Source organism: Talpa europaea (genome assembly GCF_964194135.1).
Source record: "Talpa europaea genome assembly, chromosome: 16".
Taxonomy (NCBI): Eukaryota; Metazoa; Chordata; class Mammalia; order Eulipotyphla; family Talpidae; genus Talpa; species Talpa europaea.
The window spans coordinates 40955470-40980565 of record NC_140084.1 but is presented as its reverse complement, the minus strand read 5'-3'; the positions used below and the strand labels follow the sequence as shown (position 1 = coordinate 40980565).

At 58.8% G+C, this 25096-nt stretch overlaps 3 protein-coding genes across 5 annotated transcripts; 1 reads left to right on the top strand and 2 right to left on the bottom strand.

The window, feature by feature from the left end:
- Positions 1–1460: 1460 nt before the first annotated feature.
- On the bottom strand, positions 1461–6757 carry SPRED3 (sprouty related EVH1 domain containing 3; the record flags this gene model as incomplete). Of its 3 annotated transcripts, none has more annotated exons than XM_084257814.1 (5): positions 1461–2148; positions 2898–3041; positions 5231–5313; positions 5404–5572; positions 6572–6757. In XM_084257814.1, the coding sequence occupies 5 exons, from the start codon at positions 6746–6748 to the stop codon at positions 1489–1491; spliced, it is 1233 nt and encodes a 410-aa protein (XP_084113940.1). In that variant the 3' UTR covers positions 1461–1488. The 3 variants fall into 3 exon arrangements, with proteins under 3 accessions (XP_084113940.1, XP_084113941.1, XP_084113942.1); XM_084257815.1 differs by having other exon boundaries at positions 6665–6748; XM_084257816.1 differs by lacking the exon at positions 2898–3041 and having other exon boundaries at positions 6572–6748.
- A 3206-nt stretch (positions 6758–9963) lies between these two features.
- On the top strand, positions 9964–11928 carry LOC311186262 (gametogenetin-like; the record flags this gene model as incomplete). The annotated part of the gene is given in 5 exon segments (XM_084257158.1): positions 9964–10786; positions 10789–11594; positions 11596–11620; positions 11623–11687; positions 11689–11928. Coding segments are annotated over 5 exon segments (1959 nt in total).
- Positions 11929–13942: 2014 nt separating this feature from the next.
- Positions 13943–21211, bottom strand: PSMD8 (proteasome 26S subunit, non-ATPase 8; the record flags this gene model as incomplete). The annotated part of the gene is made up of 7 exons (XM_084257670.1): positions 13943–14152; positions 15148–15259; positions 16413–16513; positions 17746–17911; positions 19567–19669; positions 19786–19858; positions 20849–21211. 7 exons carry the CDS (start codon positions 21209–21211, stop codon positions 14015–14017), a joined length of 1056 nt encoding a protein of 351 aa, XP_084113796.1. The 3' UTR covers positions 13943–14014.
- Positions 21212–25096: the final 3885 nt, after the last annotated feature.

The window sequence follows — 25096 nt, the reverse complement described above, 5'->3', positions numbered from 1 at the left end:
CTCTAAGGGCACAGTATGGCCAGCAGGATGTGGGGTGAGTTGCCGCTGCACCCACTTCAGCTGAGTGCCTTGCCTAGTGGCCAGCCTGCACAACTGCCCAAGGCAACCCAGGGTTACAAAGAAGCTCTCTGATGGTCCTGGGCTCCAGGAACATGAGTTCCAAATGGGGTTCTTCCCTTACTTGAGTAAAGGGGTAGTTCTGCACAATGCTGGGCCCTTGGAACTACAATTTGTCTGGGACTTTGGGGTCTTGGGGGATGGCAGGATCCTGGAGCAGCAGGTCTCAGGAGACACACAAGTTGGGCCTGAGGATTATCAGACTAGAGAGGTTCAAGTCCTAGGAAATCTGGAATCTGAGGGTACTACGGTCCTGGGATACCTCAAATCTGTCTTTTGGCATAGAGGGACCAAGGTCTTGGATCATGGATAATCCCAATACATGTAGGCCTGAGCCCTGAATTTGGGGTGACAGGGCACCTTGGGGTCTTGGATCCAGTGCTCCTAAAGCACCTTGGGGTCATTGAGGGGCTGGGGAACAAGGGGTCAGAGGTCTGAGTTGCCAAGAGCCCATCTTCTGGGACCAGGGATTGGGGATCTGTTGATACAAAAATTTCAGAATGTTCTAGGACTTGAAATCTAAATCCAAGGGGGACTGGAAGCGGACTTGGGACCAGTGTTTTGGGCCCTGAGGTGGCCTCCAGTGCTACGTCTGGAGGTCCCAGGCACCTCAGAGTCCTGTATGTGAGATCCAAGCTCCTGCGAACACTGGCTTGTGACAGGTGAGTCTACAGCAGTGTTTGATCCCTGGATCCCAGCACCTCAGGGTCTGACCACTGGATGGAGACAGGGGCTCTGAGTTGGGTCTCCCAAGTCATCTTGAGCAGGAAGGACCTGGGGCATTTAAGAGTGTGTGATATCTCAGGAGGCCAGAAGCTATAAGAACATGTCAGATCTGGGTTCCCCGGTTCAGATAAGCATTCAGGGGCCATCTGGGGGTGATTCTGGGTTCTGTGGTCTCTTGCTTACAGGTAGAATCAGGTATTGGCAAGTGCTGACTAATTCTGGGGCTGAAATCTGAGTTGTGGTGCCAGGTATGCCCAGGTCTAAGGGGGTCACCTGAACAGGGAGTCAGGACTCATTGCGCTGGGTCTCAGACATCAAATGTTCCCTGGCCTGCTTCCGGCAGAAAGTTTGGGGACACCTGGAGTCTCCTCAGTCTAGATCATGGGGGAGAAAGGTAGGGGAAGAAAGGAGATGCCAGAACTCAGGATGCTGGGACCTCTTGGACAGACACCCCAATGAAGCTGGGTCTAGGGTCTCTCAGTCCTAGATTTGGGGTCCACGGTCCAGATCTGGGGTCTCTCAATCCAAACTCAAGCTCCAAGTTCCGGTGTGCCTAGGTTTGGGTTTGGGGTCCGAATGAAGTCAGGGGTCCTGGACCCTCAATTCTGGGTCCTCGGTCTGGCTACAGGATCTGCCAGGCGGTCCTCACCGCGCAGCCTCCTCGTGGCGACCCCCGCAGCCTGCGCAGCCGCATCGAGCTGCGACCCAGTGGCATGCGCGCAGGGGCGCGTAGCAGCAGAGGCAGGGCACGGCCAGGGAGAGGGCAGCCAGCGCTGCCCAGCGTGCGGCGGGACGTGGGTGGCCAGGCTCACAGGCGCACGGGTCCGAGAAGTCGCCCTCGGCGTCCGACAGGCAGTGGTAGAGCAAGCTCTCCGCGCACCACAGGCAGCTGAGACGGCGCACCAGCAGGCGACCCGGGTCCGGGGCCTCGGCGCAGCGGCCACCACGACCGTCTGCGCGGCGGCGGAAGAGCGCACGGCAGTGCACGCAGCGCGCAGCCTCCTCCGCCTCGGGAGAGGCCTTGGCGGGCTCGGGGGTTGGGCCCGGGGGTGGGCGAGCTGGGGGCGCTGGGGGCGCAGCCTCGGCAAGAGGGGCGGGTAGTGCCGCTGGGGGACCCAGGGCCGCGCCCCTCAATGTGCCAGCCTTGGCGAAGCGCACCACGCAGGTGGACAGAGCCAGGGGCGCAGGGGGCCCGGCGCGCCGATAATCCTCATAGCCGCGGCCGCCCCAGCCAGGGCCCCCAGCCCCAGCCAGGGGCTCTGAGGCCTCAGAGATCCCCGTGAAAGGTAGGAGCGGAGGGTAGCTCTGTGGGATGAAGGGACAGGAGAACAGGTTAGCAGGATCTGTGATCCCCCACACCTCGCTACAATCCCTCCCAGCCTCGGAAGAGGGAAGACTCCAAAGACCCAGGCCTCATTCATCCTGGGAGTCTGAGTGTTCGGATCCCGCATTCAGGCTTCCAAACCCCCAGCCCGCTCCTCTCCTTCAGACAGAAGAAACCCAGGGAGACAGGAGAATCCAGGCACCAGGCCCACACCTTCAGGCTCCCAGCACCATTTTATCTCAACATCCAGGAGCCCCAGTCCCCTGTCCTCCCGGATCCAGGGGTTCTGGATCCCAGCCTCTCTTCCTCAGGACGCAAGAGTCCATCTCCAGTTTCCTGTTGCCCCCTTGGGTAGAGTGCACCCCACCCCAGCATGAATGAAGCAGTCTGAAGGACAGCCTCAGTGAGAACCAGAAACCTCCAAAAACACCTGCAGAATTCACTGTCTGAGTCGTCCCCTAAAAGCCTGGGGAGTTCAGCACTTTCCGAAATCTCCAAGAGGGTAGGGCACCCAGGAGGCCGCACCCAAGCCTCTGAGGAACCTAAGCAACTGAGTCTCCCCCTCCTGGCACCCCCCCCACACACCCACATAAACCAGGGCAGCCATCCCCTAGGATCTGTTTGTGTTTCTCGGCCCTCTGGAACCTCGGTGGCCGTCCACTTCAGGACCCCAGCTGCAGCGGCTTTTCTCCTGGGGTCCCAGACTCCCGCAAGGGCCAAGAGGTCTTACCTGGGCAGAGGAGCGGCGCTGGGGGGGCGTGGCCGGCCCAAAGCCGGAAGCTGACTCCACCGTGCTGATGGGGGCCGCTGCCCCAGCGGTGGGCGGTGTCTCCTGGCGGCTGTGGCTGGAGGAGGAGTCGCTGTCCACGTGGGACTGGGGGAGATTGGCGGCCTCAGAGCCGGACCCGCACAGACGACGCCCTCAAATAGACCCCCTCCCATTGCGAGCGAGGGCTCTGCCGCCAGACAGACCTGGGTTCAAGCCCCGGTTCTGCCACTGACTGGTTGTGTGACCTCCGGCAAGTGAGCTCATCTCTCTGAGCCTCAGTTTCCTCCTCTGTAAAATGGGGATCATAATAGTATCTATTCATAAGGATGTGGTTAGGACCCACTGAAAAGGGGTGCCTGAATACAGGAAGAGCTGGAACGGGTTCTTATGATTTGGGCCCTGTCCTCATTTTAGCTCACCAATCTACAGAAGGCCAAATCATCCATCTCCCTCCTCAGAGCCCCTCTCCCTGGGCCAGTCAGCTGCCTTCCAGCCTCATTCCCACCACCACACCTTTGCTGGCCCAGTTTCACCCACCGGAAGGTCTTCCTCCCCATCCAAACCAAGTTCTGTCCTTCAGGAGCTGGAATATCACTTCTCAGAACCTTGGTTTCCTTTCTTAATGGGGTCACTCCTTCCTCACCCCTTGACTCTCTCTTCAATAAACATTCATTGAGCACCCAGGACATGCCAGGCACGAGGGCCACTGGGGGGAAGTGAGGAGGAACGTGGAAAGCTGTCTTTCCTGAATTGGCACCCCAAACGTGGTAACTGCCAGTGTGACTTTTGTAGACCTGCCCACATCTCCCATTACCCTGGGATCCCCCCTTTTCTGCCCAGGGAACCAGTTTTGTTCCTCCAAGTGTTCTCAGCAACTCCTACTGTTCCCAGCAAGGGCCAAATCGCAACAGACATTATGTGCATTTATTCATTCAATGCATTTATTCAACACACATTTCTTGCACACTTACTGTATACCAGGCATTATTTTAGGCACTGGAGAGGCAGCAAGGAAATAAAAGATAGTTGCCCTCCTGAAGCTGGCATTCTAGACTTCGAGATGGACAGTAAACTAATAGAAAAGAAAACTGGCTATTTGGAAAGGAAATATTGTAGATGAGAAAAAAAATCACAACACAATAAAGGGTACTGGAAGATTGAGATTTTAAACAGGTTAGAGTTGGGGGGGTGACTGTTCCCACACAGCAGGACTAGCTCTGAGACAGAAACACACCTGCTGTGTTAGAGTAAGTGAGAAGGCCAGTGTGGCTGGGGCAGAGGGCGTGAGAGGGTGTGCAATAGCGGCCAGAGGGTGTGGAATCTTATGGAAGGATTTCATCCTCTACCCCAAGTGAGGAGCCCTGGAAGGTTTCTGAATGGGGAATGATCTGACTTAGATGTCTACAGGGTCCCTCTAGGTCTAGGCATACAAGTGGGCGGGGGGGATTGACAATGAGAAGTTGGTCAAATGGCTCAGCTGAAAGATGAGGTTGCACAGTGCCAGGCTGAAGGCAGATTCTGATCACTGGTTGAAAGTGGAACCAAAGTTTGTGGAAAGATTAGATAAGGGGCATGAGAGAGAGAGAAGAGAGAGAGAGAGAGAGAGAGAGAGAGAGAGAGAGAGAGAGAGAGAGAGAGAGAGAACACAAGCCTTTCTGGTGCTTAGGGGTTACCACTATGCCCTGATTTCGATCCCCAGAGAGGGAGCTGACGAACATGGCAGAGCAGACATCTCCTGTCTCATCTGCTACTCCCATAGCAGTGTATTTCAATTGATTTCCTTGCTCTGCTCCCCACTCTGCCTCTGCTGAATCCTCTCACCCTCCTGAACCTCAGGCCTGTACCCCAGTTCCTATGCAAAAATAAATGAAATTTAAAAAAAGATTAAAAAAGAGAGAGAGGGGTCAGAATACCTCCTTGTACAGGAAGGACCTGTCATCCATTTTGTTCATTCATTTACTTTTCTATTCATTTTATTATCATTTAAAAAAAAATTTCCACCTTTACACACTAGAGTGGCGGCGCTATGAGGAAGGAGACTTTGTCACTGATGTATCGCCAGTGCCTAAAACACAACTGCTTGAAGGTGCTCAATATTCTTGAACAAATGTGTGAATCACGATGGAACAGAAAAAAATGACAGTAACTGAGATTGAATTGACAGGAATAGTCTGGGCCCAAATATGTGCCCCAAGTAAGTGGCATGTGCCTAACACACAAGAGGTGCTCAAGAATGTTCCTAGAGTACAAGCCACCCCCTGCCCTCCCAGCAGATCTGCAGCCTGGGGACTCACCGTCAGAGGGCAGGGGGTCTCTGCAGTGTCCTGGGAAGGGGAGGAGGAAGAGGAGGAGGAGGAGGAGGAGGGGGTGAGTGAGCCTGAGGCAAGGAGAGAGGCAGAGAGTGAGTTCCCTGGGCCCGCTGCCCCCCACCCCTCCACCTCAGCCCCCAGTGCACCAGTGCCTTCACCTCGACCCAGCGCAGCCAAAGCGGCCAGCAGGCTCTTCTGGAATTCATCAGCCTCTGCTGGACTCTGAAACGTCAGCCCAAACTTGCAATCACCCAGGCTCCAGTGATGGAAGATGGGGTTCACCTTGTTGTAAACCAAGCCTGGCCTCAGGGTACACTCCAAGGTAGTCTGAGGAGGGGCAGGAAGGGGCCAAGTCAAACACCCCCATTCAGCCTGTGACTTGCCCTCAAGCCCAGCCTCTCTGCACACCCCAGCTTCCCACAAACCTCATTTCTGTCTCAGGTGTACCCCTGAACCGTGATCAACATCCCAACACCAGTCTCAATTTTATCAAGCACATCTCTGACATCCCACTAGGAATCCCCGATCTTACTGAATGCTTCAAAAAATTAGTAACCCCCTTGTGATGACCCAACATCTACCCTGTGACTCACCACACTGACAGTGCTCCCCATCTTTATCCACCTTCTCAAAGCATTACTTCCCCTTCTGATGCCCAATAATCTCCCAAAATGCTGTCAAAGGTGTCCCCTCAGAGCGCTGGTCACCACCTCAGCTGTCCCCTCACAGCTCTGCCCAGCTCACCTACAATTCTTCACCAGCTTTCACTGCCACCACCCACAGTTTCCTCCCCGCTCCCCATAAACCCACCCCCAAGCCTTTGCATCCTTTTGCCACCTCCCAGGTTGAAGCTTCAACAGGGTCCCTCCAAATCACACCAGACAGCCCAAGACACCCCCTCTGAACCCATTAGTTGACGCGTGCAGAGGATTTCCCACCAAATGCCAATATACTTGGGGCAGGCCTGGGCCAGGTGAGGTGAGGATCTCCGGTGAGATGGAGCTGCGGGAGGGTGCTGAGCAGCACGGGAGGTGATCTGAGTCAGGTGTGAGCAGGGCCCGCTGAGGAGGGAGCAGGAGCAGGGCAAGGAGACCAGCCAGAGGGCTGCTGTGACCTCCAGCTGGTGCTGGTGGTGTCAAGGACTGCTTAATGCCCCCAAGATCCTCACTCTCATCCTTAGGATGGATTATCCACCTTCAAGCTCCATCCCACACCCCGGTTTGATTCCAGGAATGGGAGATGACCTGACCTCACCTCTGCGCTCCCAGCCCCATCCCCCTACTTCCCCAGACCCCCACCCTGCCCCCTCGCCCCGGGGTGGCTCACTTTCTGGTCCCGGAGGCGCTCCCCGTGGATGACGAAGTGCCCCTGGCGGGTCCCCCCCTCGGGCCTGGCCCCTCGGACCCGACATACGCTCACCTGGCTGAGGCCCCCGCCCCCCACAGGCAGCCAGCCCCCACTGGAGTCATCTCGGGCCATCACCACAGCTCGGACCCGAACCATGTACCTGGAGGAGGGGGGGGGGGACAGGAACAACATGGTCAGTGAGCGCCGATTCCCCGCACATCCGTCACGATTCCCTCAGCCCTCACCTCCCCTCTACATCTCTCAATCTGGATCCACCACGGCCTTGACCACGGACACCCCATCTTCCGTGCCCACCTTCTCCCCCATTTCCATCACCCCCATGCCCACCTTCCCCTCATGCCCACCTTCTCCCAGTGTGGCTTCTTTCTTCCTCATGCCATCCCTTTTCTCTCCTGCCTCGCTTCTTCTCCACTTCTACCTTTTCTCCCCACGCCCACCTACCCTCCCTTCCCCCCAACCTTCCCACCCGCACCCCCAGAGCCTGGGTTTTCCACTGCCCTTCCCCCTCCTGCTCAATCCCTTACCAGCCCCGTCTCCTTCTCCTCCCTCAGCACAAACCCACAGCCCCACCCTTCCGTCCCCCTCACAGCTGGGTGCCTGCGCATATGGATTTTCTTGGAGCCCATCAACACGGCTCCAGTCCCCCCGACTCTGCCTCCGCACCCCGCCGCCCAGGCCAGCGGCCGGGTGAGCAGCCCAGGCGCCCCCCCACCCCTTCCCGGATTTATGAATGAGACCGGATGCAAAGCTCACTGAGTCACCCAGCAACGGGCGATGGGCAGGGAGCAGGGAGAGCACCGGCAACGGCCAGAGAGCGGCGGACAGCGAGACGCAGGCAGAGGCAGCCGGGAACCGGCCGCTGGGACGCGGCCAGAGAGCCGTTCATTCACAAAAACGCAGCGGCTCCCTCAGGCCCGGCCGGGGACGGCGAGGGGAGAGGCGCGGGGGGCGGGAACCCACTCTCCTCCTCCCCCGCCCCGCCCCGCCCCGGCAGCCTTCACAGCCCTGTCACCCCGCCCCCAGCTCGGGGGACCCAGCCCTCCGCCCGGGACCCGGGTCGGCGTCCGGCCTCCCGCTGCCAGCGGGTCCGGGGCCCGGGCCCCCCCCCCGAGACCCGGGCGGCGGCGCCGACCCCTCCCCCGCCCGCCGGCTGCCGCGGGCCCCCGCCCCGCGCGAGGGGAAGGGGCGGCCGCAGCGCCCCCAGCCCCCGTTTCTCAATGGGAAGGGATTTTGTGAATGAGCGGTCACGTGACTCGGCCTCCTTTGTCCGCCCGCCTCCCCCGACAACAGGTGAAGCCCGGAGGCGGCTGGGGTCCCCCCGCGGGCCTAGCAGGGACGGGACGCGGGCGTTTCGGGCGCTCTGCGGGCCCCACACAGGTTTCCCGGGGCAAGTGGTCCCGGCGCGCCTCAGCGGTGAGGGTCCACCACGGAATTTTCTGAATGGGGCGTCCGCGGAGCAAGCCCGGGCCCCAAATGGAGACTGGTACCCCAAATGGCTGCCGCGCAGTTTAGGGGCCCCCACCCCCTTGTCCTTCCAGCCGGGCCGGGGGCGCCCCGGCGGCAGGAGGCGCGGCGCCGTCCGGCCGCCCCCTCACGGGACCGGAGGGCTGTCACCCCATCCCCGCGCCCCCCGCGGCACCTGCCTGGGAGGCTCCGGCCGGGCTCCGAGCGGCGGCGACGTGGCCTCCTGCTCCTCCTCCTCCTGCTCGCTCCGGCTCCCTCGCTGGCTCCGCGGCGCTAGAGACGGGCACCGGGAGCCGGGCGGGGGGGAGGGAGGGGAACCTGGAGAGGGGGGGAGGGGGCGGCGGGGGGGAGGGGGGAGGCGAGGCGGGCGCCCTTGCCCGCTGGGTCCTAGAGCCCGGCACGGTCGCGCGTGCACAGCCCCCAACCCCCATTTTCTCAGGACCCGGGGAGGCCCCCGACCACCCCCCGATCCGCGACTCGGGCCCTGGGCGTGTGGGGAAAGGGTCCGGGCCGAGCCGCTTCAAGCTGCCGAGGGGCCGAGGGGCTCCGCTCCGGGGTCCAAGTGGGAGGGGCTCCGCGCGCAGCGGGGTTCGGAAAGGGGTGGGGCGAGAGGCGCCCGCCCGAGGGGGCGTGGTCGTCGGGCCGCGGCCAGGAGGCTGAGGACGCCGAGGCGCGGGCCGGGCTGCGTCACGGAGGGGCGGGCCGCGGGGGCGGGCCCGGGGGGAGAGGGTCGGGGGGAGACTGCGGGTCCCGCGGGCGGGGCTGAGAGGGACATCCGCGGAGCGGGGCGCGGAGACCCTAGGAGGAGGGGCCGCGGGGCTGTGCTCGGAACGGGCGGGGCTTCGGGAGCGGGACGAACGGGAGGGGCGGGGCCGCAAGGGGGCGGGGCGAAGAAACGTTCTCAAGGGGTGGGTGTGGGACGACGCCGGGGCGGGGCGGAAGGGATCCGAGCGTGTAAACCCACGCCCCGGTTGCTAAGGGGCCGGCCCAAGATGGCTGACAGGGGGCGGGGCCCGGGGCAGGGGCGGGGCCGAGCTCTCGGGGTCCGCCCTCGCCGTCTCGCCCTCCGGCCTTCACCCGCACCCCCGTTCTTTTCGGTTATTTTCTGCAGCGGCCGTTCCCCGCCCTGCCCTGACCCCGGGGGCCGCGGTCTGAACTCTGGTCTGGAGGAGTCGGTGAGTGGGCGCTTCAGCCGAGGCGGGCCGAGGCGGAGCTCGGGGCGGGGCGGGCCTGAGTGTCGGGGCCGTGGGGACGGGGCGGGGCGGCGGGCCGGAGGGTGCGGTCTGAGGCTCCGCTGCTGCCGGGCCCAGAGCGGGTCCGGACACGGGGGATCGAGGAGCCCAGGACGGAGGCTTGGCCTGACGGGACTCCTGGGATCGCGGGGTGACGGGCGCTCACACGTGCGGCCGGTGGGTGGGCGAAGCCGGGGTCCCTGACCCCCGGGGGCGGGGCGGGGGCGCGGCGGCCGGGTTGGCGCGCGGGGAGGGAAGTTTCAGCCCCTTCTGGGCGTCCTGAGCCCCCGCCCGGAGAGACGCGCCTCCCTGACTGCGGAGAGCGGCCCGACCAGCGTTCGGGGCCCGGACGCCGTCGGTGGCCGCGGGGAAGGGCTGAGGCCGGAGCGCGCAGCCGACAGCGCGGACTGAACGCGGCGCGCGGGAGGACGGGCCTCGGCGACCGAGCGGCAGCGGGAGGCGGCCGCGGGGAGAAACTGAACGTGGAGAGCCCGGGACAGCGATGCGGCCGGGACTCGGGACCTAGCGCCCCTTGGAGGGCGTGGGGGTCCCGCGCAGGGGTGCGGCCACGCACAGGTAGCCCCGTGGGGTCGCACAGCCTCGCAGACTGACCGCCTGGCGTTTTCTGGTCACAGTCCCCGACCTTGGTCAGAAATGGGGAACGTGCAGTCGGAGCCGTCCGCAGGCGGGGGCTCCCGGAAAGAGCAGGCCCCCGACCGCGCCCCTGACTCCCGTCGGACGTCCCTGGTGGAGCCCGAGGTGACAGCCGCCTCCCCGGCCATGCGCCTGGCTCGCGGGCTGGGCGTTTGGTTCCCCACCAGCTCCGCGCCCCCGGGACTCCTGGTCCCCCCCGCGCCCCAGGCCACCCCGCCGCCCCTCACCCTGCCCCTGGACCTACACTCGCCCGTGACGGCCCCCTGCGAGGCGGCGGCGGCGGCCGCGGTCTCCACACCACCCGCCGCCCCCGCGGGGAGTCTGCTGCCCGCGCCATCCAAGTGGCGCAAACCCGCGGGCGCGCCGGTGCCCCGGATCCGCAGCCTGCTGGACGCGAGCCACCGCGGCCAGGGCGACCCTCCGAGCCTCCGCCCGCTGCCGCCGCCACCCAGGCCGCCGACCCAGGAGGACGCCGGCCCCGCCGCGAGGGCTCCGTCCCCGCCGCCGCCGCCCGCCGAGGCGCGGAAGCCGCCCCCGCCGCCCCCTCCCGACCGGCAGCCTGCAGGCCGCACAGTCACCCCCGCGCCGCCCGCGCCCGCCGCCGGCCCCGCAGACAGCCCGGCCGCGCCCCGCAGCCAGGGCCCGGCGGCCGGCCCGCTGCGCAGAGGGCCGCTTCCCCAGGCCGGAGAGGGCGAGCGGGCCCGCGCCGCCGCTGCGGAGGCCGGCCTCAGCCTCCTGTGCAAAGTGACCATCAAGCCCGGCACGCCCTTGCCTACTACTGCGGCAGCGTCGAGCGCCTTGGCCGCCAAAACCCCCCGGGCGGCGGCGGCGGGGGCGGCGGGCCCTTCTCTGCGGCCGCGGGCGCCATCTCCTACGCCCAGGTCCTGAAGCAAGGGCCCCCGGCTGCTGCGCCCGCCGGCCCCTCGGCAGGGGCCCCGCGGGGAGCCCAGGAGGCAGAGGGCGGAGATGGAGACGCCGAGGGCGGCGCTGGGCCCCCCTCGGCGCCCGCGTCCCACGCCCGGACGCTGCCGCCCCCTCCCTACACCACCTTCCCAGGCTCCAAGCCCAAGTTTGACTGGGCGAGCCCCCCCGACGGCCCCGAACGCCACTTCCGCTTCAACGGGGCGGGCGGCACCGTCGGGGCACCCCGACGGCGCGCGGCCGCGCTCTCAGGGCCGTGGGGCTCCCCGCCACCGCCTCCCGGCCAGACACACCCCGCCGCCGGCCCCCGGAGGCCCGCGGCCGCCCTGCTGGCGCCGCCCATGTTCATCTTCCCGGCGCCCCCCCACGGCGAGCCTGTGCGCCCCGCGCCCCCCGGCCCGCAGGAAGGGCCGGCGCCGCGGCCGCCCCCGCCGGCTCCCGCGCCGCCGCCCGCCGCCCCGCCCCCGCCGCAGCCACCCGCGCTCCAGCCTCCGCCGCCGCCCGCGGCGCGCCCGCCCACCCCGGGCCCGGGCCACGTGGAGTCGGCCCCGGCTCTCGCCCCAGCGCCCGTTCTGCCCCTCGCCGTGGCTGCCGACCCGGCTCCACTCCCGCCCCCTTCCCCTTCTCTGGCACCGGCCTCGGCCATGACTCCTGTCCCGGCTGCGCCTCTGGGCCAGCTCCGGCCCCGGGCCCGCCTCCGGTTCCATCCTGGCTCCAGCTCCCACCCTGCCTGAGCCATAGCCCCTGTTCCCGCGCCTGTCAAGACCCGCACGCGAAGGAGCAAGGGTTGCCGCGCAGCCCGGGGGCGCACCGCGAGAGGATGGCGCGCCTGGAGACGGTCCTCGCCAAAGGACTGCAGCCACCGGGACACACAGAGGCGGCGAAAGGGGTGGTGGCGGCAGGGCCCCTCTGGCAGGGACGGCCAACACCAGCGCCGCGCGCCACTGGCCGCCCTTCCAGGTGCTTAACTCTTGTCCCTGCAAGTGTTACTGCCGCCACCAGCCGCGCCATCGCCGCCTGCCACGCAACGTGTCTGCCTGGTGAGGGGGAGGCGCGGGGCAGGGAAGGGAGGGCCTAAGCCTTAAGTCCTCACCCCAACTTTCCTGGCTAGATTCCTACGCAGCCCTTTGGTGTCCTGATCCCCTTGGTGCATATCAAACCCAGCTCAGCTCCAGTCCTTCAGGAACCTGGACACTGTGACCCCACCCCCTTTATGTCTATACCTTCAAGCTGACCTTTTGGCTCTCTACTCTCTGGAGCCATCAGGGAGGGAAGCTGGTCCAAGCGCCTGACCCTATTTATAGCCTTGACCCTGTTCCTGAGAGTAGTCTTCTGGAGCTAATGTGTAAATGCAGATCTCCAAAGAAGCCCCTCTGGTGTTTTTCCAGCCTCTAGCAACTTCTCTGGCTCCCAAGACCTTGGCCACCAGAGGGCACTATTGCCCCGGCCGCAGAAAAAGGGAAATACAGCATCTTCGTTATAAACCCTGCCCCACCCACAACTTAGTCTCTGGATCTGGTCACCCAGGCTGCTGAGGACTCAGGAGCAACTGGGAGGCCCTGCCTTAGATCCTTTGGAACTTAGCTGGCGTCTCAGGGTAGGGGGACAGTAGCACCAGCCCTCAGCACCCTCTTACACCAGGTGAATACAGTCCTGCATAAAAGTAAGTGCCTTTGGGAAATGCAAACTTGGCTGCTGGAGACCAGCCCCAGCTAGAAGTTGTGTCAGGGGTCTTAGAGAGAGGACGGCATCCGCCAAGGAGGCACAGCCTGCCGCACTTGGCCTCTTATACAGCCTGGGAAGGGGGAGCCTAAAAGGGGTAAAGGTCTGGCCAATCAGGCCTGGCTCATTCTCCCCTCCCGTAGGCTGAGCACACCCACCAACCACCTGAGCCGAGCCACCCTGCATCTCCACCATCAAGCTCGAGGGCTTCCTGGTTGCAGGGCTGGAGCACTTCAATTTGCAGGCCGCCCATTCCAGCTGAGGCGGTCTGGGCAATGCCCTCCACCTTCCCTCCTGGACAATAAAATAACCATCCGTGTCCCTAGCTGCCTGTCAGTCACCGCGGGCCAGGATGGGATAGGAGGGGCCAGCAGAGCTCCTGGAAAGACAGGAGGCTGGACCCAGAGCAGTAGTCACGGAGGTTCCCTTCACCTGGCATCTGGATGGAGGGGCCCAGGGATGAGAAGGTTCATCCCCCTATTATCACTGTAATGATAGTGATCCGGAGCGAAGCTGAAGGTAGCTTCGGCACAATCACTTGGAAAGGAATGGGCCATTTCCCTTTTCACAGCTGGGGAACTGACTGGGAGGCTTTCTTGAAATCCCACATTCCGTAAAGGGTTTAGCCAGATTTGGACTCGGCCTTCAGTGCCTTCTCACAAACTTCAGGACAGGAAACAGGTGGGAGAGGCGAGGTCAGAAGCCACAGCACTGGCTCAGGCAGGGTGGGGCCAGGGGAAGCCCACGCCACGCTCCGTTGCAGAGATCTCACCTGGGAGCCCACAGACAGCCTCCATTTCACGTCATTTCACGCACTGGTTTAATTCGTTGCAAACATCTTTTCAAGTGAGGATCTTCAACCCCCTTCACGAAAACAGCAGTGCCTCGGCCTGGCCTTCCTGTGTGTCCACAGCTGGCCGCCAAGCCCCTGGAGACCTTGAGTAACAGCCAGCCGACAGAGGCTGACTGATGGAGGGCTCCCAAGCTTCCAAATTCTTCAAAGATAAGAACTCCTGGGCCTCCCTGGTGGCGCAAGGGGTTAAGATGCAACCTATGAAGCTATCCACGGCCACCGCAGCACGAGTTCGATCCCTGGCCAGGGAGCTGACCCACACCGCGCAGCAGACCACTCCTGTCTCACCCGCTGCTCCCCTCAGCAGTTTAATTTCAGTGAATCTGTTCCTCACTGTCTCTGGTGAATCCTTTCACCACCACCGCATACCTCTGACCTGTACCCCAGTTCTTGTATACATAAATCTTTAAAAAAGATAAAAAGGTAAGAACTCTCCCCACCATTCCACCCAGGCAGACCAGAGCCCAGGAGAAAGACGGTCAATCCATTTTTATTGGAGGAAACCTGCACTGTGCCCACTTTAAACAATGCAAGCCTCGCCCCACGCCTGGCGGCTCAGACGATCATCTCCAGCTGCCGCGCATACTCGATGACCTGCTTGGCCAGCTCCGTGGAGGGAATGGTGGTGTCCTCCGGCTTCTGCTGCTGGCTGGCGAAGCTGTAGTAGTTGTTGTGGCCGAGGACCCACCCTCGCTGCAGAAGGGAGGCAGGAGACGGGTGTGAGGGTCACACAGGGCCCCTCTGCACCCCACAAAGCCAGCACTTGGGTCTTGGTTCACTTTCCTCACCAACTGACTCTACCTGCACAACCCCAGGCAAGTGACTTCACCTCTCTGTGCCTCAGTTTCTCTACCTTTCAGATGGGAGCCCTAATCACAAACATCTCGGTCTGCTGTGAGGATTCAGTGAATCAACACCTTTGAAGTGCACACAGGAGTCCATGGTCCAGAATAGATGAGTAATAAACATCAGCTGCTGGGCCTCCCTGGTGGCGCAAGCGGTTAAGCGCAGCACTGTGAAGCTATCTGCAGTCAATGCAGCAAGAGTTCGATCCCTGGCCGGCCAGGGAGCAACCCACATGGCACAGCACACCTCGCCTGTCTCACCCGTTGCTCCCCTCGGCAGTGTATTTCAGCCTGCCTGTTTTGTTGCCCACTCTTTCTGGTGAATCTTCGCAGCCCCTGGCACCTCTGGCCAGTACCCCAGTTCTTGTATGCATAAATGAATAAATCTTAAAAAAAAAAAAAAATCAGTTGCTGCCAACACTAAAATTCAATTTCAACTCCTCCAGTCAGCTCCTGAGCCTCCTCAGACGCCAGGGTCACTGTAACCCGGGCAATGGCATCCCCGGGGGCGTGGCTCCTGCTCAAACACCCTAGACCAAACCCAGTAGTCCTGTGGGAAAAGGCTGCAACCTTCGAAGAATCCTGACAAGGCCAGCAGCCACGGTGGATGCGGCAGAGAACGCACCTCCACTGGTGCCAAGTGCCGTGCTAAGCTCATCCTGTGTGAGATATTCTAGGATTCTATCAGGTAGGAAAACTGCAGCCCAGAGAAGTGTAGCGACTCACCACACAGCTGGATTTAAACCTGTGTAGTTTGCTCCACTGACCTTCTTCAAGCCACCCCATGCTGCTCTTATGGAGCTACCCCTTGCACCATGACCCCTTGCCCTGTGCCCCAGCCACCTTCTTGGCGTAGTCTGTCATCTTTTTGGGTGTGTTGAAGAAGAGGATCCGGGTGGCTTCGGTGAAGAGGATCTTCTCATAGGCCTTCTCGATGCACCCAGCAATCTCATCCCTGGGGGAAGATGAGGGCCTTACTACAGAGCAGACGCTGCCCCAGCCCCGTCCTGCTGGCCTGAACACGGACAGCAGCCCACTCCTCCTCGAGCCCCCGCCCAGTGTCTGCCCGGGCCCTGTTTATCCCATGAGGCTCAGAGACAGGGAGTACCTTGACCAGAGTTGCAAAGTCAGGGGCACGCTGGGTCCATACCGAACCCCGCTCACTCCTGACCCAAACTGGAATCCCTTCATAGTCACGAGGTACTCAGGTTTACTGAGCCCCGGCCTGGGATTCACGTGAGAGAATCTCGTCACATAACACCCACCCCCCATAAGGCGGCTGCACCTCATTTCTGGATTTAATCCATAAAGGGATCCTAGTACCCGTCAGGAAGTTTTACGATCCACTCAGACACAGAAAGCAGTGAGGCATTCGTCACCAGAATGGGAGACAGGGCCAGCTCTGCGGGGATACCAGTGACAAGAGGCAAGCACCCATTTCTTAGGTATCGAATCTTAGGTCAAGTGGTTGGTTTGTGGGTATTCATTAGATTACGACCTGTTCACTTCGGAAAACTAAAATATTTCAGAGTTAAAAATAACCAAAACCAGCTAACTGTCCCTCCCCACTCCCACCACATCTCTGGGTTGGCTTTTTTTACCCAGGGAGTGGGAGGGCACTCCATCCGGGACTCCGCCTGCGTCATCCAGCCCTCATGCCATTTCACTCCTTGAGGGGTTTGTAAATGTCACGCCCACCTGCTCAACTGATGTCACTAGTTCACGCTTCATGCCCCGGGGGGGTGGGGGGGGGGAGTGGGACTTGGTGGTCCTGTTCTGAAGAAGGAGAAACTGAAGGCTTCAGTTTAGGTGACCTGAGGTGAGGGCACGTGACTCGTGGGCTGGAACCCTTCTAGACAATCAGCATGTGAGTGCTTCTGGGCCGCGCCTGCCCATGCTCAAGGTCTGACATGCGTGGACACATATGTTTGACAGCCCAGAGCAAGAAGAGGGCTGTGACCACAACCTCATGACCAGTTCCAGGTCAGACACAAGAAAACTGATGTGCCCGGTCCCTGCAGACCACAGATGGCCAGGTGGGATTCAAACGCAGGGCTGCCTGCCACCAATCCTTCAGGGACCCTGCTGGGCACTGGCCTCCCACATACCTGATAGTGTCAAGCAAGATGTCAATGAAGAAGGTATAGCTCTCAGCAGGGATGTTGCCTTTGGCCAGGAACACCTTGTTGTAGCTGCCCTCCATCAGGTACTGCAGAGGCCGGGGGTGGGGAAGAACAGGATGAGGAAGAGACAGCAGGGGTGCCCACCTGCCAAAGCTACACGATGTTCTAGGCCCTTATCATCTCCACTGTGCCAGGATACCCCCTGCCATACAGTACCCACTCCCCATGCAGACTGGGCACCTCCTCTCCTAGGAAGTCCTCCTAGATTTACATACATACATACACAGTCATGGGTAGACATCTTACCTCATCATCACATCTATTCTCCAATTACAGGAGGGAGACAGAACAGGACTAAAGTTCATCCCTCCACTTTTGCCCAACCTGTGCTGCCTGCACCCTTAACTGCTCTCTCTCATGTCCCCACGGCAAAATCCTCTCATGAGCCCTCAGCTCTAGAAGCTACTTCCTAACTGTAGGCACTAAAGCTCTTCTCTGACTCTGCTCTGCTGCTCCGCTGTCCACTTTGCTGTTTCTCAAACATATCAGGGGTGTTTCTGCCTTTGGACCTTTAGACTGGCTGCACCCTTTGCCTCCCCAGATGTCCACGTGGTTGGGTTCTACCCCTTTCAAGCTTTTTCAAAGGGAAGGTGAGCAAGGCCTTTTCAGACACCCCTTTAAAAATTTCACTGTGGGGGCCTCCCTATTGGTGCAGGGGTTAAATTCTCAGCGCTATCAAGCTATCAGCAGCCACAGCAGCCTGAGTTCGATCCCTGGCCAGGGAGCTACCCACATGGCACAGCAAACCTCTCCTGTCTCGCCCGCTGCTCCCCTCAGCAGTGTAGTTCAGTCAATCCATCTGTTCTGCTCCCCACCCTGTCTCTGAATTCTTTCACCGCGCCCACCCCCACACCTCTGGTCAACACCCCAGTTCTCCTATGCATAAATAAACCAAATCTTATAAATAAAAATCTAAAAAATCTCACTGTGCCCCTGACTCTCCAGCCTGCACAGTGCTTGGTTTGTCTCCATAGCACATAACATCTGCCAGGCCACACAGGTTACTTCAGGCTGCATTGTCTGCCTCCCCACCGGAATGACAAGTCCACAGGATTAGGGCTCTGTCTGTTTAGTTCATTGTACAGTATGAAAACCAACCGCTGTGCCGGGCACACGGCTGGGACTCTGTGTTTGTGGAACAAATGAGTCCATGGGCTGGAAGGTGGGTGAATCTGTCACTCCTCTAGGAAACCCTACCTAATATCTGTGCCTGCACCACCCCCTTTTCCGGTACTCGCCTCCCCCTCCCCAGTCTCACTTGCTCGAGGGACACAGGATGCTTGATGTACACATTGGTCTGGATGTCCTTGGCAGGCAGCCGCTCCAACTCTGTGTGGAACTCGGCCACCCGGTTCTGGGACAGCAGGAAGAGGAGGTTGAGGCCCAAGAGCTGGTGCATGTAAGCTGACTCAGGGAGCTGCTCCCTGCGGACCGAACCAAGGTAAGGCGAGCTTAGGAACCCACCAAGCCCCCCCCCACTCCAGGTTCCAGGGACCCACGTGACTGCCCCAAGCTGTCTTCTTGGAGGGGTATCCGGTCCTGGGTTTCCAGACAAAATGAAGCCCAGAGAGACGTGATGAAGTCATGAGTCATGGATGCAAGCACACAACCTCACCGCAGAAAAGGGACTCAGCCTCAGTTTCCCCAACTATAAAATGGGTATCACCACAACATTCACTCCAGAAGTAAGATCAATGAATATGAATGATAATATAAATTAAAAGATTTAACCCAGACAGCACCCCCCCTCGCCCCCTGCCGGAGGCGCAGCGGGTTGAGTGCAGCGCTGTGAAGCTGTCCGCAGCCTCTGCAGCGCGGGTTCAATTCCCGGCCAGCCAGGGAGATATCCACATGGCGCGGCAGACCTCTCCTGTCTTGCCTGCTGCTCCCCTCAGCAGTGCTTTCGGTCCGTCTGCCTGTTCTGCTCCCCACTCGTTCTCTGGTGAATTCTCTCACCTTCCCACACTTCTGGCCTGTACCCCAGTTCTTGTATAAATAAAATAAAAATCTTTAAAAAAAAATAAAAGATTTAACCCAGATACAGCGATAAGAATAGTAGCTGTACAAATAAATATTGCATAACTACTAACAATGATTATGATATGAAGAATCATTACCCTCACTTCAATGGGGAAACTGAGACTTAGGGAAGTCATCTGCCCAAGACCACATGACTAGGAAGTTTCAGACTCAGGTTTGTCAGACATCCAGTGTCAAATTAAAGATTTATTTATTTATTTATACAAGCACTGGGTACAGTCAGAAGCATGGGAGGGTGAGAGAATTCACCAGAGCCAGAGCGGGGAGCAGAACAGACAGAATGACGAAAGACCCTGCTGAGGGGAGCAGCGGGCATGACAGCAGAGGCTGCGGGCAGCTTTGCAGCCCAGCTTTCAACCGCTGCGCCACCGGGGAGGCTCAGTGACAAATTCTTAATCAGTAATCCACATCCCCAGAGCAAGGAGTCCCTGATCTGGGCCTAGCCCCTGCCAAGCAGTGTAGGGACTAGCAGTGACCACGACAACCTCTACCTTGAAGAGACTCACAGCCCAGTAGGAGAGACAGAGCAGGACAGAGAGACAGAGACACACGGGCAGAGGAATCAGGACCAGGGTGGGGGAGACAAAGGCAGAGGAGTCCCAGTTGATTCAGTGCCAGAGGCCACAGGAAAGAGCTCGATTTAGAGCCCAGGGGCCATACACAGCCACAACAGGTTCGAAGTGGGGGTTCAACATGGCCCAATTTTAGCGTCACAAATATCCCACAGGCTGCCATTAGGAGATAACCCAAGGGGGCAAGGCTAGGTGAAAGGCGACAGCTATATTGAGGAGTGGAAATTAGTGTGGGAAGGGGGAGACAGGCTGGACGCCAGCAGGGACCAGATCATACAAACCCAGACTGAGGCCCTCCAGGCCAATCCCGTCACACTCAGCCTCTGAGGAGAGGGCTAGGCAAAGGCAGAGTTCTAAGTGAAGGGAGACAAGCCGAGTGTCTGGAGCAGCAGGAATACAAGATATCGTGTAACCACCATGACTCTCCGCACCCCCCACCACCCATCAGGGACAGGGTCTAGCCTCACTTGTAATCGAAGTAGTAGCATTTGAGCTGGGCCATGTAGCGCTCGAAGGAGGGGATGTCCTTCCGTAAGATGCTCCACTGGGCCCCAATTTCCAGTATGTCACCTGTGGGTGGCAGGGCAGGTTGTCAGGAGGTAAATGAGCCCCTCCCCCGGCCATGACTGAAGCCACTCCTGCCATTACCCTTCCCCCATCCCCCAACCAGCCCTAGGGACACTCACGGGCCAGAATGAGCTGCTGTTTGGTCAGTTTGGTCCCTGTGGTTGGCAGGAAGTTGAGTTCCAGCAGAACCAGCTGAGGAGGAGGGCCGGGCAGAAAGAAAGGAAGAACAGCACTTCAAAGAGAGATCACACACCTTCTCCTAGGCTGTGGAAATGGAGCTAATCATCACCCCTGACTCATAACATTGTTATGAGCACTGAAGGAGCCGAGTGCTCATAAGGCATCAAAACAGAGCCTGGGTAGACTGCATGCTTATTGTGGACACCTATTACAATTATTCATAGCTCCAGTGGGGAAGCGGGAAACAAACTCCCTGCCTGACCCAATGGAATCGGGGCGGGGAGGCACTGGCACCTTCAGTTCTTGGGAGATCTTCCCAAATTCTATTGTGTTCTGCCCAGTCACAGGCTCCCCCAGCCCGCCCGCCCAATCACCACCGGGGAAGGAGGAGCACTAACCTCCCCTCATAGGCCAACCCACACATCATTCCTCATCTGGAAAACCCTCAGCATCCAGGCCCGCTGCACTCGTTCCCAAACACACTCGGTCTGAAGCTCTGTGAGCCCCATCCTGGTCTTCTAAGAATGCTTCCAAGATTGTCTTGCCTTGCAACGTGGCTGCCACCCGGCCCCCCAACCCTACACACACGGATACATCCCTAAACTCCAGGTCTCCCAATCGCTAAGCCAGTTTGGTATTCACCACACATTCCATCACCTCAGCCGCCTTTCATCACCCTATCTGATCCTCGTTCCCTCGGCCAGAACCCGCCACCAGAAAACCTCCGACAGCTCCATCCTGCCATTCCGGCCGGTTAGACCTCCGAGCACCTTACACTTAACCGCTCGCTGGGCTGTGCCAGAGCCACGCTTCCCACCCCTCCCCCCACGGCGGGGCCGCTTTTGGCCCGTGCCAGTCGCGCTCGCTCCTCCGCCCGCCCCAGACTGCACTTGGGCTGTTCCGAATCTCCCACCCGATCGCCTCGCCCGGCGCGCTCTGGGCCGGTCGGCCCCGCGGCCCGGGTGCCCTTAGACCCCTGGAAGCGGCCCCTGCTCGCCGTACCTTGAGGCGGCCCAGCTCTTCCCCGCACTTGCTAAGATTCGGGCTTTTGCGGTTCCACTCGCCCTTCAGCTGCTCGTACATGCCGGCCGCCGCCTGCAGGACCGCGCCCGAGGCCGCCGCAGGCCCCGCGCCCGAGACGCCCGCCGCCCCGTTCACCGCCGCGGCCGCCATCTTCCGTGATGCGGCAAACCGCCCGCCCGATTCACGGCAGCGGCGCCTACTGACGCTCGCCCGGCGGAAGTGGGGCCGGGAGGTGGAGCCCGCGGCCTGGGGCGGGGCGACGCCCGCCGGCCTCCGCCCGCCGCGGATAGACTGTCGTCGCTCCGGGGGCGGAGCCCTCCGTGCCCGCGGGTTAATGGACATGGCAGTCAGAGCCCCGCCTCTGCTGTCACTCAAAATGGAGACCGGAAATCGCCTTCCGCCCTAACTGAAAATGACAGTGGCCGCAACGCCTCCCCTCTTCCCATAGTCAATATGGCTATCCTTGCTTCAGTGTGGGCAGCGGCCGCAACGGCTACCCGCTTCCCGTGGTCAATATGGCTGCCCTGGCCTCAGTGTGGGCGTTCGGGAAGCTGCTTTTTTGCGTTAGAGGTTCCGCCTTTGTCACCGTTCGTGTAAGCCAAACAAGAGATAACGGTTGTGGGGCCATATCCAAATCGCTGTTATTCTCCCAATCTTACAAACAGGTTTTGAGAGGTTGGGTAACCTTCTAAAGGTCTAACTGCTGGGATTCGAGGGTAAATGTTACCAGCCGAAGGCATCCTTTCACACTTTTTCCGCCGGCTTGTACGACAGTAATGCCTCTTATATGTAGGGGATTCCTGTTTCCTCCATATATGTCATACCTGCTGAAAGGATCGGCGCTGTAAAGAGAAGGAGAGCCAGGTCAAGTTTCTCACAGGCAGGAAACTTTATTGCGACCCCAGTTGCCAGGTTCTCCGACCCCCCACCGGAGTCACGGAAGTGATGCCCATTGCCAGGGGGAGGCAAGCTTTTATAAGGTGAAGAGAGGTCAGGTGAGAAACTGGGTTTGCACGGTGGGAAAAGGACTGTAGGGTGGGAAGAGATTTGTAAGGCGGGAAAAAGTTTATTGTCTGATTTTTTTAGCGGGGCTTCCACATTCCTGCCCCCTGCATCAACGTTTCACCTGCCTACTCAACATACCCACTTTTTTATCTCAAATCCTTGTCTCTGTCATATCTAATGCAGTTTCATGCCAGTCATGAGGTTTTTAACCTCTTATTTACTGGTGTGCAGGAACAGCAAACTTTTGTCCTTGTGCAGACAGAGATCACAATGATTTGTCTACTAGCCAAGGATTGTCAACAACCACCAAAAGCTGGAGAAGAGGCAAGGGACAGGTTCTGGCTCAGAACCTCCAGAGGGAAAACCAACTCTGACTGGGGACTTCTGGCCGCCAGAACAGGGAGTAAAGAACGCCCCCACCCCATGGTTATTTGTTATGGCAGCCCTAACTAATGCATCCTCCCCACTCAACAGCAGCTTCACAAGGTCAGGATTTTGCCTCTTGTTCTCTGCTGTAATTTTAGCACCCTCTGTGGTGCTGGAGTGTGGCAGGTGAATGAATGAATGAATGAATGACCTTCCTGGTCAAACCTCTTGATTCCAGCCCCAGCGCAGGCCCCCTCCCAGAGAAGTCCAGACCTTTGTTCATCCAACAGAATCTGCTGGAGCACCTACTACGTGTCAGTTCCTTTCCTTCCTTCTAATATTTGCAGATCGAGAGCCCGCGGTTTATCAGTTATTCCAGATTCTATATTTTCTCCAAGACGGGAAGCCAGAGAGAGTCCAAGGCCTCCAAATAATGATCTGGTGACACAGGGGTGAGAAGAGGAAGGGACATGAAACTGGAACAGCTTGAGAGGACAACAAAACAGTGACATTCCTGCTGGGAATGCCTCTGTTTCCCTGTCTGTTTGGAAACTAAAAGTCATTGACTTTTTTCAGACTTAAATTTTAGGTGGGTAATATAGTCAATGATTACACACAGAGAGAGAGAGAGAAAGAGAGAGAGAGAGAGAGAAAAGTTTCACTGCTGTCCTCACCCTCCAGCTGTCCTGTGTCACCTCCATGCCAAGATCAACGGACCACAGTGAGCAGTGAGTACTGTCCTGCCCAGACTTTCTTTGCAAATAAAAGCAATCGGGGAAATATATTCTTAGCCTCTTTCAGGCCAATACTGTGCAAACACTGTTTTGTGCTGTGCCTTTTTTCTCTAAAGAATAAAATACACTTCGGAGACCATTCCGTATTAGTATGTGGAGATCTTTGACCACCTCCCCACATTTTTTTTTTTTTAATCCACTGCACAAGTCACCTGAGCACTCCCATTAAGGGATATTAAGTTGTTTCTGACCCTTTGCTATAACAATATGTTGCAGATTAGTTTTCTAGAAGGGATTTATTGGGTCTAAAATGAGAATATTAACTCTGACCTTCTAAGATTACAAGGCAAATGGTGCAAAAACACTTCTTGGGTGTTGGGGTCAGTCACCCTTATCTCTACTTGACAGACATTATCTCATGTAATCTGCGTTTGGGCTATTACAACATCCATGGCCCTAGGTCATTCAGAGTTGCAGGGCAGAGTACCAGGTTCTGTCTGCTGGTGAGTAAGGAGGAAAGTGGGTGAGAACAAGGCCTCTGGGTCAGGTCCCTTCTTTACCACTTACTAACTTCTGGGTTATTCCAAGGTGCTGCCAGCATCTCTCTGAGCCTCTGTCTGTGCCATGCAAAGGGGATACCATGTGGGTACTCAAGAAAAGAACCAAGGACCCCAAGGAGTGAACAAAGCCCATGCCCATATAAAAGCACCTGTCAAAAAAGGGCCAGGCTGGCCCACAGGGGGCCTCTGTGCTACTTGGGAAAAGAAGCCCTTGTTTGTGGTCACTTTACTTCCCTCCTGCAGAAGAACTCTAGAAAGAAACTATCAGCTGTGTGTGTGATCACTGCAGTCAGCTGAACACATGAATGGGTGTAAGGAGTGAGTAGTGAGCATGGCAAGAAGAGAAGAGAGGGAAGGGATTAGGAATGCACTAAGGGGACCACCAGGGGGAGCACTAAGAATCAGCCTAGAGACTAGACCCACCCCTGCCGGCCAGGGCACAGGGTCCTTCAGAGCAGAATGGGCTGCAGTTGCTGGGAGGTGGCAGTCACCAGGTCAGCCACAAGGAAGGGCCAAGCTATCCTCTACAGTGAGCCCCTGGTGGCCTAGGGGTTAAGTCTCAGCAGTATAACCACTAAGGCCTGAGTAGAGTTCATCCCTGGCTGACCCACATGTTGCACAGCAGACCTGTTCTGTGTTACCTGTTGTTCCCCTCAGCAGTGTATTTCAGTAGATCTGCCTGCTCTGCTCCCCACTGTCTCTCTGGTGAATCCTCTCACCTCTCCACATCTCTGGCCTACACCCTACTTCTTCTATACAAACATAAATATAATTTTAAAAAGATTTTAAACAGAGAGAGCTGTCAGGGCCTCTCCTGGTGGCACAGCAGTTGAGCGCTGGGTTGCGAGGCTGCCCGCAACCTCTGCAGAGCCAGTTCAATCCCCGGCCACCGGCGAAGGTCCCACAAAAACAAAAACAAAAACAAAAAAAAGACAGAGAGAGGTGTCAGAATAACTCATAGTACAGGAAGGACCTGTCATCCATTTGTTCATTCACTTCCTTTAATATTTATTAATTTTATTATCATTTAAAAATTTTTTTCTGCCTTTCCACACTAGAATAGAAACTCCATGATGAGGAAGGGCTTTTCTTTTGTGACTGATGTATCACCAGTGCCTAAACCACCAATGCTTGTAGGTGGCTCAATATTCTTTTTTTTTTTTTATTAATAGAGGCATGCTTTATTTATTTATTTATTCATTTGTTTGTTTTGTTTATACAAGCACTGGGTACAGTCAGAAGCGCGGGAGGGTGAGAGAATTCACCAGAGCCAGAGCGGGGAGCAGAGCAGGCAGAAGGACCGAAGTACACTGCTGAGGGGAGCAGCGGGCGGCAGGAGGGGTCTGCGCGCCATGCGGGACCCTCCTCCGGTGGCCGGGGAGCAGCCGGGGATCGAACCGGCGCTGCAGAGGCTGCTGGCAGCTTCGCAACCCAGCGCTCAACCGCTGCGCCACTGGGGAGGCCCGCTCAATATTCTTGAACAAACGTGAATCACGATGGAACAGAAAAAAAATGACAGTAACTGAGATTGAATTGACAGGAATAGTCTGGGCCCAAATATG